Source organism: Ursus americanus, chromosome 21 (assembly GCF_024610735.1).
Source record: "Ursus americanus isolate L20-20 chromosome 21, mUrsAme1.1.p, whole genome shotgun sequence".
Classification (NCBI taxonomy): Eukaryota; Metazoa; Chordata; class Mammalia; order Carnivora; family Ursidae; genus Ursus; species Ursus americanus.
Genome location: NC_142147.1, coordinates 23,900,902 through 23,918,332, shown reverse-complemented (window position 1 = coordinate 23,918,332; position 17,431 = coordinate 23,900,902). Strand labels below are relative to the sequence as shown.

At 37.7% G+C, this 17,431-nt stretch overlaps 1 protein-coding gene across 2 annotated transcripts in view; it reads right to left on the bottom strand.

The window, feature by feature from the left end:
- Window positions 1-17,431, bottom strand: part of SNTB2 (syntrophin beta 2) — a 99,150-nt gene that overhangs the window by 17,783 nt on the left and 63,936 nt on the right. For both annotated transcript variants that reach the window (XM_045815070.2, XM_087870531.1), the window contains one exon: window positions 10,113-10,255. In XM_045815070.2, coding sequence (XP_045671026.2) covers window positions 10,113-10,255 — 143 coding nt within the window. The remainder of the gene's footprint in view (window positions 1-10,112; window positions 10,256-17,431) is intronic.

Below are 17,431 nucleotides of genomic sequence, written 5' to 3'. Positions count from 1 at the left end.
TTAAAAACTTCTACTCTTTGAAAGACATTGTTAAAAGAATGAAAAGACAAGCCACAGAGTAGGAGAAAATATATGAAAAACACATACCTGATAAAGGACTAATATCCAAAATATACAAAGAACTCTTAAAATTTAACAGTAAGAAAATAAAAAATCCAGTTAAAAAATGGGCAAAAGACTCACTTCTTAGTATATATCCAAAAAAACTGAAATTAGATTCTTGAGATATTTTACATCTATATTCATTGCAGCATTATCCACAATAGCCAAGAGGTAGAAGCAACTTAAATGTCTACTGACAGAATGAATGACTAAAGAAAATGTGGTATATACATTCAACAAATTAATATTCAGTCTTAAAAAGAAGGAAATCCTGTCATACACGCCAATACACATGAACCTTTTAGACACTATACTAAGTGAAATAAGCCAGTCACAAAAAGACAAATATTGCCTGACTTAGCTTACGGAAAGTAGAATGGTGAGTTGAAGCCAATAAATTGTATCAGTGACTGTGCATCTCAGAGTTTCAATGAAATGCTTATATGAACACTTCATCTAACTCCTGGTTGACTGGAGAAGGGTCCGCTATTTCTGATAACTGTACCTGGGGATTTTGCAACTCCAGTCTGTTCTAAAAGCTTTTATTTTTAGGCTGTGCAAATTATGAGAATGAGACATAACTGGAGAGCGTGGCTGGCTCAGTCAGTAGAGCATGCGACTCGACCTCAGGGATGTAAGTTCGAGCCCCATGTTGGGTGTAGAGATTACTTAAAAATAAAATCTTTTTTTCTTCTTTAAGATTTTATTTATTTATTTGACAGAGAAAGAGCACAAGCAGGAGGAGCGGCAGGCAGAGGGAGACGGAGAAGCAGGCTCCTTACTGAGCAAGAAGCCCGATGTGGGTAAGCTCAGTCGGTTAAGTGTCTGACTGATTTCAGTTCAGGTCATGATCTCAGGGTCATGAGATGGAGCCCTGCCTTGGGTTCCGTGCTGGGCATAAAGCCTACTTAAGATTCTCTTTCTCCCTCTCCCTCTGCCCCTTCCACCCCTCAAAAAAAATCAATGTTATTGATTATATATACTAGGAGACAACAATCTAAAAAGGAAATTAAGAAAAAAACTCATTTACAATATATCAAAATGAAAAAATACTTAGGAATAAATTTAGCAAAAGAAGTATAAAACTCACACTCAGAAAACTACAAAACATTGCTGAAAGAAATTAAAGACCTAAATAAATGAAAAGATACTCTGTATCATGGACCAGAGGACAATATTTTTAAGATGGCAATATTCCCTAAATTGATCTACAGATTTAAGGCAATCTCTACCAAATTTCATCTATCTTTTTTTTTCCCCAGAAATTGACAAGCTGATCCTAACATCCATATGAAAATGCAAGGGACTCACAATCACCGAAATAATTTTGAAAAAGAACAAAATTGGAGGATTCATACTTCTGATTTCAAAACTTACCACAAAGGTACAAAATTGAGAGTCCAGAAGAAAAAACCCTCACAGTTATGATCAATTGATTTTTGGCAAGAGAGTTCAATGGAGAAATAACAGTCTTTTTAACAAATGGTACTGTGATAACTGAATATTTCCAAGCAAAAGAATGATGTTTAATCACTACTTCACACTATATGAAAATTGACTCCATATGGATAAAAGAATGAATGTGAGAGCTAAAACTATAAAACTTTTAGAAGAGCACACGAGAGTAAATTTTTGTGACGTCAGATTAGGGAAAGCCTTCTTAGATGTGACACAAAAATGCAAGACAAGACTGATAAACTGGACTTCATCAAAATTAAAAACTTTTGTGCTTCCAATGACACTGTCAAGAAAGTGAAAAGACAACTCAGAACAGGAAAAATATCTGCAAATCATATATTTGATAAGGTATTTGTCTACAGAATACATAAAGAACTCTTACAACTCAATAATAAAAAGCCAACCCAATTAGAGGATCAAGGATTTGAATAGATACTGCTCCAAAGAAAATATACAAATGGCCAATAAATACATGAAAAGATGCTCGATATCATTAGCTGTTAGGGAAATACAACTTAAAACCATGAGGACGTGGAGAAAATGGAAAACTCATACCCTGCTAGTGAGAATTTCAAATGATGTAGTGCCTGTACTAAACAGCCTGGTACTTTCTCAAAAAAGGTTAAACATAGACCTCCATATGACCCAGCGATTCTATTCCTAGCTATATATGCCCCCAAACCAACATATGTTCACATAAAACTTGCATATGAATATTATAGCAGCATTATTCATAAGACTAAAAAAGTGTAAATAAGTCAAATGGACATCAACTGATAAATGTGGTATATACATACAATGGAAGATTATTCAGCCACAAAAAGAAATGAAGCTATGACACATACTACAACATGGATCGACCTTGAAAACAGTATGCTGTGGGAAAGAAACCAGACATCAAAGGCTACATATGATTCCATTTATATGAAATGTCCAGAATAGGCAAATCTACAGAGACAGAATTAGATTCCTGGTTCCTGAGGGCTGGCTGGGGAAAATGAGAAACGACTCCCCATGGGTAAGGACTTCCTTTTATGGATGATGAAAGTGTCTTAATATTGATTATAGTGATGATCACACAACTCTCTGAACATACTAAAAACCATTAAATACCACACTTCGAATGGGTGAATTGTATGGTATATGAATTATGTCAGTAAAGCTGCTAAAAAAACGTAACAGTGAAGGGGCGCCTGGATGGCTCAGTCAGTTGAACATCAGAATCTTGATTTTGGCTCAGGTCATGATCTCAGGGCTATGGGATCAAACCCCACGTTGGGCTCCAAGCTCAGCCAGGAGTCTACATGTCTCTGTCTCCCTCTGCCCCTCCCCCCACTCTATCTCTTGCTCTTTAAAACAAATAAATCTTAAAAAAAAAATACAGGAGATAGAATTCATCTATCTTTTATTAAGCTAGATATATAGAGATTAGCAAAAAATGCAAAACAATGCCACTCTTTACATTAATTGTTTTTTGTTTTGGAAAATATTATTTTAATAAAAATAAGTTATTGAGACATGATAGGTTTTTTTACTTCTATTTTTATTTTTTTTAAGATTTTATTTATTGTTTGAGAGAGCAAAATTGAGAGAATGAGAGGGAGGAGGGGCAGAGCAAGAAGCAGACTCCCTGAGGGGCAGGGATTCCAATGCGGAATTCGATTCCAGGATCCTGGAATTATGACCCCAGCCAAAGGCAGACACTTAACTGAATGAGCCACCCAGGTGCCCTACTTTTATTTTTAAATTAATTAATACTTTTTAAATTTCTCAGTTTTAGATTTCTAATTATAGTAAATATCAATCAGTACAGCCCATATAAGCAAAAGCATTTTTATGTTTTCATTAGGTTTTAAGACTATATAAAGGTCCTCAGACCAGAAAGTTGGCAGACGACTAGTTTAGTGCTTTTCAACTGGCTAACATTTGAATCATCTGGATAAGTTTTTATTAGTAAGAATAAAATTGCCTGGACCCCACCCTAGACCAGTTAAGTCTGAATTTTTGAGGATTTGAGCCAGACATAAGTAATTTTTTAAAGCTACGCACCAGGTAATTCTAGTGTATATCCTGGGTTGAGAACTAGTGTGATTAACTTGGCTAAACCAGTTGGTAGATTAGTAGAAATTACCTTTTTCTTGAAAGACATACTGTTGCCTTTTATCTGAACCAACAGTGGCTTGCTGACAACTAAAGGAAATGTAAAGGGGCATCCATTTGCTCTTAGAAGTCCTTTTGCTCCGGACACCTGGGTGGCTCGGTTAGTTAAGTGGGCTCAGGTTATGATCCCAGGGTCCTGGGATGGAGTCCCACAACCGGCTCCTTGCTCAGCGGGGAGCCTGCTTCTCCCTCTGCCTGCCACTCCCCCTGCTTGTGCTCTCTCTCTGACAAATAAATAAAATCTTAAATTAAAAAAAAAAGTGCTTCTGCTCAAATTACCATTAGAGGAGTGAAGAATGGAACTAGCAAATTTTTAGGAAAATATTATAGGTATATGGCCTTACGATGAAGCTAAGAACAAGCTATTTTATTTAATGCTCTTTGAGGTACAATCCTCATCCATGTTTTCAAAAGTCCTAAATGAAAAACATTGTCTGAGAGCGATTTTTTTTTAAAGATTTTATTTATTTATTTGAGAGAGAAAGAGACTGAGCGAGAGTAAATATAAATGGGGGTGGGGGTGGGAGGGGGGCAGGCAGAGGGACAAGCAAACTCTCCTCTGAGCAGGGAGCCCCATGCAGGGCTCGATCCCAGGACTCTGGGATCATGACTTGAGCTGAAGGTAGATGCCTAACCATCTGGGCCACCCAGGCGCCCCCAGTGCGCTGTTTTTTAAACTGCTGCTTCTACACTGGATCTCCTTGGGCAGGTTTCTTGTGCTATCTCTTTAAAGGGTGGGGACGGGGACTCAGCTTCCTAACACCCTTGGGGCTTTCCCAGTGCTGAGCCCACTGATTTTTAAAATTTCAGGCTTTAAGTCCCACTGGTTGTAAGAACTCAAGAAACTGGGCCCCTCTCCCTTTCAAAGCCAAGTGTTACAGGGATTTGTTTTCCTCTGCAGGCTTCCTGATGTAATAGTCTGTTTCTTGCCCTGTGGCTGCGCCTGTGGCTCCCTCTACAACTAAAGGCATTAAAAGATTAATGCGAAGAGTAGCATTCTTTGGCATTTTTTGCTAATCTCTATATATCTAGCTTACATATCCTGACCATGTCTCTGCCCTTCCTACCCTCTTCAATGCAACCTCTTCTCTGCCTTTAGTTGTGTTTGTTCTGCCAGCCTTTGGGTCGTTTTCTGGATTATTTATGCTGATGTATTATCCAGTTGTATGTTTCTGTGGGATGAGGTGAGTTTAGGGTCTTCTTATTCCACCATCTTCCCAGCCTCTCTCAAGTTGTTTTTTCAAGTAAAAAATGGTGGTCCATGAAAAATTACAGCTAGTTCAACTATCAAGTCAACCACACACGTTTTTCTTTGAGACAACCATCATACCACAGTACGCAGCAGAAGTGCTTTTGTCAGTACTTCCCACCTCATCTTACAGAATATTAAGATGAATACTCAAGGGTTAAGATTAAATAAAACTAAATTTTTACTGCAACAAAGACATTTTGAGGTTAAACTGCCATCCCCTGCCACGCCCCCCAAGTCCATACAGTTCGGTATAGAATCAACTACCTTGATTCATGCTAACGCACCAGCAATTTTACCAACCCTCAGTACAAATGTCAACAGGGAAGAAAGCAAACAGCATCTTAGTATTACTAGGAAAATAGTTTTGACCTCAAAGACCCCCTGAAGAGGGGATCTTCAGAGGTCCATGACAGTATGCTTTGAGAACTGCCTCACTGAGCTGATTCCTATAGAACCAACATGTCAATTAAACATGAGTTATCTCAGCAAGGGTTAAGTTTCAAAATTATTCCACGTATGATCCAAGTAAGACAGAGCATGGGCAAAGTGACAGGGTGGATTCTACCATATTCAGTTTGATTGCTAATCCCATGTCAGACATTAAAAAATATAAAGTCTGGGAGACTTTTTCCTACAGGTTTTGATTATGAAATATTTGGCAGAGGAGATCTAATTCAAACCAGCTGCAGGACTCTTGCTGAGCAGCAGTTGGTTAGAACACTCTGCCAAAAGGACCCCTTTAGTGGGGAGGCCAGATGAGCTCATGCAAAGGCGTTTTAGCAGCTTTTGCCCCCTAAATCCTGTAAGTACAACACCACTCAATTTTCCACATTGTAAAGTAGCCACACTTTCTTTGGATCTTTTTCTCTCCCAAAGAAAGTTTATAGGAAAAGACTACAAAATGCACATCCTGCAAAATCCATAGCACCTTTAAAACCAATGTCTTTTTCTACCTGTATCATGTATCTGGCCTTAATCCTTAATCTTAAGAAATACGTAAAATAAAAATTTAAAAAAATTAAATAAAAATCTTCTTCATTTATCACCCTCATATTTTACTCAAATTCCTCACCAGCGTGAAAATACCCTCTAGTAAGTGTACACACACACGTATCTTGGTTTCTAAGGATCTGTAAGTGTGCAAGCCAATAAACGATGTTAATTTATATTACCCTAACAACATCCTTTGATTTTCGAACTACAATTAACTCTTACTTTATTAGGGACTACCTACTTTTGTGGGTAATCAAAGTCCTTATTTCTTTTCCTTCGCTGTGTATTTATACTATCTTCTTTTTTTGTCTCATCTACTCGTAAGAATATGTTCCAAAGTATTAGAAGCAGAACTAATGAAAGTGAATATTCAGCCCTTTCTCATTACTCATAAATCTCAAACCCTCGCTTTCCCCCACACCAAAAAGACATAAACATACCACTTTCTGGCCTTGCTGCTCTCTGTGGGATACCTCCTGGTCTGGTTCCATCCTTTGGTTTCTCAGAGGCCAAACTCTACCCGCTATGGGAGGCAGAGTATGATTAAGCCCCACTTAGTACTATCTTGCAGTGACTTCAATCAATTCCACCTCGCTGACACGGCCACATGGAAAAAATAAACCTCTCATCTGCCTGTCATCTTTGCTCCTAATCTACCGGTACTTCCTGAACATGAAGTAAAGTATCCTTGCTGCAACACGAAATAAACTTATTAAGAAACAACATGTTCAGAGAGCCATAGGCTCCACCCATTTAATTTATGGCCAAGTTCAATTTGCATGTCTAGGTTGAGCCAAATAATACATTTGAATTCCTCACATTTAACATGAAAGTTTCACTATTTATTAAAACTACTGGGTAGAGCTAAGCTCCTCTTTTAACAATGGCTAAATCAACCCAATTATACTTTTTATACAGAATTCCTCCTTGACAGATTTTCACTTAATAATAAATAATAATAATTAAAGCAGCTAACACTTATGCATTTACAATGTGTCAGGTACCACTGTAGCATTTTACAAGTATTAACTCATCTAATAGTCACACTCACCCTATCTCATTAGGATTCACTAAACAAATTAAAATTGTACGGCACAGAAAGGTTAAGTAACATGCTGCCAATTACCTACTATAGGTGGCAAAATAGGGATTCAAATGCTGTTTATTAAGGATTGGTCTTAGTTTCTTCTATTACATCTGTGGGTTTTTTTGGGGGGACGGGTTGTTCTAATTATAACAGCTTTACTGAGATATAATTAATGGATCTTAACATACTCAGAATTGTGCAACCATCACCACATTCAATTTCAGCACACTTCCATGACCCAAAAAAGAAGTCCTATACCCATTCCCAACCTCCCCCATCCTTGGCAATGACCAACCTATTTTCTATTTCTATAGATTTGCCTATTCTGGATATTTGATATAAACTAAATCATACAATATGTGGTCTTTTGTGTCTGGCTACTTTCACTTAGTATGTTTTCAAGGTTCATCCATGTTGCATCCATCTTTTTAATTGCTGAATAATATTTCATTGTATGGATATACCACATTTGTTTATCAATTGATGGACACTTGGGGCTGTTTCCCTTGTTTGGGTGTTATGAACAACGCTGTTGGGAACATTCACGTGTACGTTTTTTCTTTACTTTATTTTTTTAAAGTTAGCTCCAAGCCCAGCATGGAGCCCAACGTGAGGCTTGAGCTCATGACCCTGAGATCAAGACCTGAGCTGAGATCAAGAGTCAGATGCTTAACCAATGAGCCACCCAGGTGCCCCTCATGTAACAGTTTTTGTGTGAACATAAGTTTTCATTTCTTTTGGGTATACAACTTAGGAGTGGAATTGCTTGGTCATATGGTGACTCTATGTTTAGACTTTTGAGGAACTGCCAGACTGTTTCCCACATCGACTGCACCATTTTACATTCCCATCAGCAGTGTAGGAGGGTTCCATTTTCTCCACATCCTAGTCTACACTTGTTATTATCTGTCTTTTTAATTATAGCCATCCTTGTGGGTGGGAAGTGGTATCTCATTGTAGTTTCAATCTGCATTTCCTTCACGGCTAATTATGTTGAGCATCTTTTCATGTGCTTATTGGCCATTTGTATATCTTCTTTAGACAAATGTTTTTTTAGATCCTTCCCCCATTTTTTAATTGGATAGTTTACCTTTTTTATTATTGAGTTGTAACAGTTCTTTATATTTTTTAGATACGAGTCCCAAATTAGATAAATGATTTGCACATATTCTCTCCCATTCTGTGCGTTGTCTTTTCACTTTCTTAATGGTGACATTTGAAGCATAAAAGTTCTTAATTTTAATGAAGTCCAATTTATTTATTTCTTCTCTTGTTGCTTGTGCTTTTGGTGTCCTATCCAAGAAAGTCTGCCTAAGCTAAGGTCACAAAGACATACTCCTGTATTTTCTCCTAAGAGTTTATAGTTTTAGCTCTTAAATCTTACTTATATCTTTTCCCTACTTGCAAATTAATGCCACACTGATAACAGACACAGAACCACCCCATTTCCTTCTTTAGTACCAAAGTGCTTCGGTGGTCTAGGCCCCGTCTAGTCAATGGCCAGAAATTATTTATAGATTGTAGTTTCTAGCATTGAACAAAGGCTCATCTAATGGGATATCACAGATTTCTGCTCCATCTCTCCAGTGACACACAGTTAAGGAAATATCTAAGGATAAAGCTACCCTCCTTGCATTCTATGATCATAACTAAAGTCTAAGCTTCTTCCATAAAATTTAAACTTAAGAGATCTCTTTCATCATATTCATAAACCCTAAATCCTTGGGAAATACAAATTTAATTGTTGTAATTATAACTACTGAGATATGTCCACATGTTTTCATAGGATTCCTGTCATGCTCCCAATGTAACTATGACTGAGAAACTATAATTTATGTAATAGAATTGAACTCAAATAGATTTATTGAGGGCCTATTATATGCAAAGCATTATGGGAGTGCTAAGATGACTAAATCATAGCTATTGACCTCAGAGAGGCTATAATTTAGCGGGGATTAAAAAAAAATGCGGGGGGGGGGGTGGAAAACAAAACCAAACCAGAGAACTGATGGTTAAATTCAGTCTTTCTGCAGAACCCTTATGTCCTCAAGGAATTAATGAGGGTGCACCTCCCTAATTCTTAGGCTCAACAAATCCTTTATCTCTATTCTGTGATCTAGGTGCTCCAGCTCTAAATTACAGAGAAATTCCTAAAAGCTATGTGAAAATTATATTTTTATAAAAAGAATGACATATGTAAGAGAACTTGGGAAGTTGAAGGACATCCTATATAACGTGTAATGTAATCTTCCTCAAATGATTGTCTACTCAAAGCAGGAACCCTCATCACCACTCCTACCCCCACCACACCGTTCCCTGGAGGACATACCAGATGCCCTCATCATGTAGCTTTTTTTATTACCAAATACTTTTCTGTGGAGCTCCTTTTAATGTATAGTTTTTGAGTTACTTCAAAACCAGATTCTTTTTTAAGCTCAAATAAAGTTAAATGTGAATATGTTTTCTAGTTTCAGACTAGTTTCTAGTTACCTATTAAGACATCTTGGTCCCCAAATCTACATATCTCTATTCTTTTCCCTTCCAACTTTCCACATCTGGCATGCTAGAAACTTCCTGTTGCTTCAGGTCAAATTGATGTTTATTTGCTGGCATCAAAATTATGTGCTCTTATACTAGAAAGAGAATTGAAGAATATTTTGGCTGAATTGTGTGGTTTATCCACAGTACCACATTCTGGTTTAAGTGATTTCATCACTCAGTCAAAAGGCTACCCCGATTTCAGTGGTTTTCTAGTTACAGTCAATAAAGTAAAGGGAAAAAAAACCTACTATTTATCTTCATGACTAAGCAAGACCTGAAGGGAACAGTTATAGAAAGCTGTTTCAACAACTTAAAAAATGCTAATGACAGAAAACATATACTGAGCTGGGAGCTACAAAATAATCAATAAGGTTGTGAAAGAAAAGTTTTTGTCTCAACCATCTATATCTGCTACTTAAATGCTATTTTAGGTTCCTAAGATACTAGAATTCACTTTAAAATTTTTTTGGTAGAGTTAGAATAGGATAGTTATTTTATTTCCTTTGTCTTTAGACTTACCTTGTGGCAACAAGAGGGTAGCTATGACACGGTGATGCCCAGGCATCCCTTGTCCACGGCATACAGTCATAAAGCAGCAAATCCTTCTCAGTCACAGCCATTAGGACAGGTCTCCATTGTTGTCTTCCACCATCTAGTTTTGCCTGTTAACATGGTAAAATCCAGAAAGCAGAGCTAACTATAATGATATGTAGCTGTAAAAGTCCCTTCAGCAATGGTCTAACATGGGTCCCCATTATGTTCCCTGAACTTGACAGGCTTGAAGAACAGGAAACATCCCATCAGGTTCCTTTCCACTGGCTGGGATTCTTCAACAGGAGGTGTGAGGCGGACTGTGTAAGCGGATTGAGTTAGAGACATCATCTAGTGATAGGATGCTGTTTTTACAGAGTTCCCCATTATACTTTAGGAAGTTTCTGTTTCTGTTTCAAATGTACCATTGCATTTACCCGCATAAAGCTCAGTTACCTCTGTGAGGATTTAAAAATGTAGGAAAACAACCACTATTTATCCATATTGTCAAGGATCCAAAGCCCAAAGCCCAAAAGCAAAAGACTATGCTGAACAAAATCCCTGGTATAACCAAACATTTCCCCCATGAAATGACAAACAAGGAATGCTTAACAATAGGGTTATTTTTATACAGAGCCTAAAACAAAAACAAAAGAACACAGATGCTTTAGCTACCACTGATGGCTTCAAGGAGAAATCAAAATGATAACCCAGTTGTCTCTTAACAGAGTTGTCTTCAAAGCTACTTCTTATTTTCTTTTCCTTAATGACTTCTGAAGGTCATTTGGACAAGTCAGAGCACCTTAAGAATGTATCTATGGGGGCGCCTGGGTGGATCAGTTGGTTAGGCATCTGCCTTGGGCTTGGGTCGTGCCCCACATCGGGCTCCTGACTTGGAGGGGGACCCGGCTTCTCCCACTCGTTCTGCCTGCTGCCTCCCCCTGCTTGTGGGCGCGCTCTCTCTCTCTCTATGCCAAATAAATAAAAGCTTAAAAAAAAAAAAGAATGTATCTATAATCTGAAAATTGGACTGAGTGGTTCGGTTCTGTGTTATAACATCTACCACCAGAACTTTCCCTTCGTAGTAAGAACCACAAACTGATTCCAGGAGCTGGAAATGAATTGTAGCCACTGAAGTGACCCATGTTCTTACACGTTCTGAAAACACAAAATATATGACCCTACTCTTGAGATTCCAGCAAGGTACTGTAGAAATAATTTTACTTTTCTTATCAGTGAACCCAAGTTTTCTAAGATTCTATATTTAGTCTCTGGGTAACTCTATAATACCTGGAGGGAAAATATCAGTTCCAAAGAGGTTCTCTTGGGTTCTTACATTTTTAGGTCACAGATAACCCAAAGGGATTTCTAAGTCTTTGTCTCTGAGATTGTTATGAATAATATTTCAAAAGGAAGATATGGTAGTCTTCCCTTATCCACAGTTTTGCCTTTCACAGTTTCAGTAACCCACAGTCAACCATGGTTCTGAAGCAGATGATCCTCCTTCTGACATGTGGTTAAAAGGTCAATCGTAGCCTAACGCTCCGTCACATTGCCTATGCCATTCACCTCACGCCATCTCACATCATCATAAAAATCACTAATATAGTACAATAAGATATTTGAGAGAAAGATGAAGAGACCACATTCACATAACTTTTATTACAGTATATTGTTGTAATTGTTCTGTTTTATTATTAGCTGTTGTTAATCTCTTACTGTGCCTAACTTATAAATTAAATTTTATCATATATATGTATGAATAGGAAAAAACATAATATATATAACATTTGGTACCATCTGTGGTATCAGGCATCAACTGGGGGTCTTGAAACATATCCTCCACGCATAAGGGGGACTACTATAATGTAAAACCTATCTTCCCAAGAGGTTAAAACGGTAACCTGATTTTTGTTTTTTTCTTAAAGATACGAAGAGAGGGAGGAGGGAGACGGGAGAAAGAGGGAATGGGAGAGAGAGAATCCAGTGCAGGGCTCACCCTCACAGCCCTGAGCCGAAATCAAGAGTCAGACGCTTAATTGACTGAGCCACCCAAGCGCCGCAGCAGTCTTTTTAAAATTAATTTTTCCCCTATATTTTTCTCTTATAAGAGAGATTTTTTTTTAAAAGATTTTTTATTTATTTATGTGACAGAGAGACAGCCAGGGAGAGAGGGAACACAGCAGGAGAGTGAGAGAGGAAGAAGCAGGCTCCCAGCGGAGGAGCCCGATGTGGGACTCGATCCCGGAACGCCGGGATCACGCCCTGAGCCGAAGGCAGACGCTTTAACGACTGCGCTACCCAGGCGCCCCTTCTTATAAGAGAGATTTTGAAGGCTAGATCAGAGTATATGCATTTGGAAAACCTAAATTAAATGTATTTCTTCCCAAAGAAGATATTTTAGGCAATAAAGGAAAACTGCTAATACCAACAGAAGCAATATCTAAGTTCAAGATAGAGAACTTTTTGTTTAACAATTTTTAAAAAGTGTTTATTCTTTGGCCCTTTTGAGTCTAGTTTTTAGAGAATTTCTTTTCCCTCTTCTACTTACCATTGCAGAAAAATGAAACGTCAATTTAAGTCATTCTGTTTGTCTATTTGCCTTAAGTTATGAAGATACTGTTTGCTTTCAGCGGAGTCAAAATGCTGCCTGCTATATATAGCATGTATTTTCGGTTGTGGTATCAGTACAAGCAGCCTGGGGGCTCCACTATTAAGGTTTTGGCCAGAGAAAAAAGGGATACTAATGTTAGGGTTCTGGTTTGCTTGTGTTCCAACACCCACACACGCACACACCTGGCCAAACAAGAGACTTGTCCAAATTTTATTTTTTAATAAACAGAGTTGAATAACACTAAGGATGAAAAACTACTAACAGCTACTATTCATTCCCTAAATCTTAATCCTATAAATCAATCTTTTTGACAGGTGATATACTTCTGTTATTTTGTTATTACGACAGAAAACACAGAGCAAAACTAAGTAAGCCATTCCACTAATGCTGATTTAGCGTATATGTTCCTAAGTTGAGTATTTATACATTTTGAGAATTATCAGGAACAAATTAGGAACTGTGGAAACAAAGCTTTCTTTGGCTGTCTTGGCTTTTCTAATCAATACTCAACTGCCTAAAAATACTGGTTTTATAGGTAATATATGTCCCCTCATTTGGTGGACTTAAAGAAAATTCTCTTTTAAGAATATAACCAACTAGGGGCGCCTGGGTGGCACAGTGGTTAGGTGTCTGCCTTCGGCTCAGGGCGTGATCCTGGCGTTATGGGATCGAGCCCCACATCAGGCTCCTCAGCTATGAGCCTGCTTCTTCCTCTCCCACTCCCCCTGCTTGTGTTCCCTCTCTCGCTGGCTGTCTCTATCTCTGTCAAATAAATAAATAAAATCTTTAAAAAAAAAAAAAAGAATATAACCAACTAAGGGGCGCCTGGGTGGGACAGTGGTTAAGCGTCTGCCTTCGGCTCAGGGCGTGATCCCGGCGTTCTGGGATTGAGCCCCACATCAGGCTCCTCCACTGGGAGCCTGCTTCTTCCTCTCCCACTCCCCCTGCTTGTGTTCCCTCTCTCGCTGGCTGTCTCTATCTCTGTCAAATAAATAAATAAAATCTTAAAAAAAAAAAAAGAATATAACCAACTAAAGAGTAAACTATCAATCACATAAAAATCAGTATCAATGAAGAGACAGAAGTCCCTAAGCAGAGAACAGATTATCTATTGTTTACCAAATATCTGTAGTATAGGTTTTCCCTGTTTTAAGCAAACTCAGTTTTTAACAATGTGAAATAACAAAAAGATAAATTAAGGAGAGATCATTTAAAGTTAAATAAATGATACTTCCTAAATTTATCTCTGCAAAATGACTATCTTTTCTTTTTTTCTTTTTTTAGAGAAAGAGAGAGAGAGAGAAAGCATGAGCATGGGGGGAGGGGCAGACAGAGAATCCTGCCTGACAGGGGCTAATCCCAGGACCCTAAAATCATGACCTGAGCAGAAATCAAGAGTCAGACACTCAATGGACTGAGCCCCCCTGGTACCCCACAACTATCTTTTCTAAGTACAGTGAAACAACTTTATTTATATGCAAGATTTTCAGTAAGTATACCTCATGCCAAAAGAAATGCTTACCTACAGTGAACAAATTATATAATCTGAAATTATTTGGACCACTTTCGTACTCAAAGAATTAAACAATCTTATAGTTAGAAAAGGCTTTGGCATTTAATGAATTCAACCTTTATCAGATACATAAGCTCATTAAAATACCTCTGAGAAATGTATCCAGTCTTGACTGAACACCTTATACTGACAGTGATATCTGATTTGGACAACCCAAACAACTACTTCAAAAAGTAAAAATCAAGAGTATTTTAGAAATAGTACGTAAATTGGTTCAGTGGTATGATTTTTTAAAGAGATTAAACTTTTTTACTTAGTATTATTTCCCAAACCTGAGCTTGTGTTCTTGGACAATATTTTATAATTAGTAATTTGTTTGCTTGCTTTTTGCATGTATATAGATATACACAAAAAAATTACCGAGCATCTACTATATACATAGCATTAGGCTAAGTTCTCTGGGGGCAGTAAAGATTTGGGAAAAAATGTGCTCCCGTCTTGCAAGAGCTCAAAATTGATTGGAAGAAACACTACATAAATATGGTCCATAAAAGACATATTGTGATGAATTGGTAGCTTTGTTTTTCTCCTTTCTGCTTGTCTTTATGTATCATAAACCAAACTAATTTCACTTTAAAAGTTTAACAACTCTCACATATTGCTGGTTGGAATCTAAATTAGTTCAACCCTGATGGAAGGCAATTTGGCAGTATTTATCAAAATGACAAATGCATATACCGTTTGTGGTTCTTTAAAAATATGTCCACAAATTCGTTACTACTCCTCCCTTTAAGAGGTAGAGAGCCCCTTGGGTGTAGAGTGGACTTAGTAACTTGCTAATGAAAAGAATACAGCAGAAGAGACTAGATCATAAAAGGTACTATGGCTTCTAGTTTGTTCTTTCTTTCAGATCCCTCACTCTGGGGAAAACCAGTAGCCATGTCTTAAGAAGGACACTCAGGCAGCCCTGTACTAAGGCCTACATGGCAAGAAACTGAGGCCTCCTGCTAACAAGCCACATGAATGAATCATGCTGGAAGTGGACCTCCCAACCTCAGTCAAGCCCTCCGGTGACTGCCCCCTGGCTGACAGCTTGACTGCAGCTTCATGAGGGATCCCAAGCCTGAACCACCCAGCTACACCATGGCCGTATTTCTGATTTTCAGAAACTATGTGAGGTAAATACTTGTTATTTTAAGGCCATTAAGTTTTGGAGTCATTTGTCATATAGCAATAGATAACTAACACAGCCTTGGACCCAGCACTTCTGGGGACTTATCCTCTAGGTTCAGAAATATCCCCTACTCTCTAAACTCTCAATATCCAAATTTAGTAACTGCTACATCAGTTACATTTTTGGATAAATCCCTTACTAGCCAAAGTTTTACTACTCATTCCCAGAAAGTTAAGAATCAAATATATTCAGATAGTATAGGTTCCCTTGTTATCTGATCTATCTGAACTTGGAAACCAAAGAGTTTGGATAGCACATGCATGGAAGGACAAATTACAAGGCTATTCACTGTACCATCCTTTATAACGGCAAAAGATTGTAAACAACAAAACTGGGAGGAGGGGTGCTTATTTCATTATGTCCACACAATGGAAACCCACACAGTTGTAAAAAAAGAATGCTCTCTCTGCATTGATACAGAAAGATCTCCAGAATATATTGTTTAATGAAAAAAAGAGCAAGGTATAAAGTAGTATGCATAATATGCTGTCTTCTTTTATAAAAGAGAAAAAGAAGAATATGGGTTCACATTTACTTTTATTTGTATAAAGAAACTCTCAAAAGATTCGCTAGGAAGGAGTGAAAGTGATTACCCCTCTGGGGAAAAGGGGTGGGAACTGGGTGGATGGGGGATAGAAAGGAGAGTAAGATTTTTCACCCATTAACTTTTTATTCTGACCTGTGAACCACGTGAATGAATGTACTTTTAAAATCATGAAGATTTCTAACATTGCTGAAAGCACAGCACGATTACCATTCAGCTGAGTTTTTCAAGGAGCATATAAAAATTTAGAAACAATGAACTTATACAACTCAACACCCAAAAAACAAATAATCCAATTAAAAACTTGACAGAAGACATGAACAAACATTTCTACAAAGACATCATCCAGGTCGCCAGTAGACACAAAAAGACGCTCAACATTACTCATCATCAGGAAAATGCAAATCAAAACTACAATGAGCTATATCACCTCACACCTGTCAGGATGGTTGAAATAAAAAATATACAATAGGTATTGGCGAGGATGTGGAGAGAAAAGAACCCTCTTAACACTGTTGGTGGGAATGCAAACTGGTGCAGTCACTATGGAAAAACAGTATGGAGGTTTCTCAAAAAATTAAAAATAGAACTACCCTAAAATCCAGAAATCAAACTACTGGGTAAGAATACCCTAAAGTCCAGTAATCAAACTACTGAGTAAGAATACCCAAAGAATACAAAAATACTAATTTGAAGGATATATGCACCCCTCTGCTTATAGCAGCATTATTTACAATAGCCAAACTGTGAGGGCAGCCCAAGTGTCCATCAATAGATGACTGAATAAAGAAGATGTGGTATAGGGGCGCCTGACTGGCTCAGTCAATGGAGCATGTGACTCTTGATCTCCGAGGGCTGTTAAGTTCAAGCCCCACGCTGGATGTAGAGATTACTTAGAAATAAAATCTTAAAAAAAAAAAAAAAAGATGTGATACACACACACACACACACACACACACACACACACACACACACAATGGAGTATTATTCAGCTATAAAAAGAGTGAAATCTTGCTATTTGCAGCAACATGGATGGAACTGGAGTATAATGCTAAGTGAAATAAATCAGTCAGAGAAAGACAAATACCATATGATTTCACTCATATGTGGAATTTAAGAAATAAAGCAAATGAACAAAGGTAAAAATCAGAGGCAAACCAAGAAACAAACTTTTTTAATAAGGATAAAAAATGCATTTTATTTTTTTAAGATTCTATTTTAATTTTAATGTAGTTAACATAGTGTTAACATTAGTTTCAGGTGTACAACATAGTGATTCAATGCTTCCATACATCACCAGGTGATCATCACGACAAGTGCACTCCTTAATCCCCACCACCCATTCAACCCATCTCTCCACCCATCTCCCCTCTAGTAACCATCAGTTTGTTCTCTATAGTTA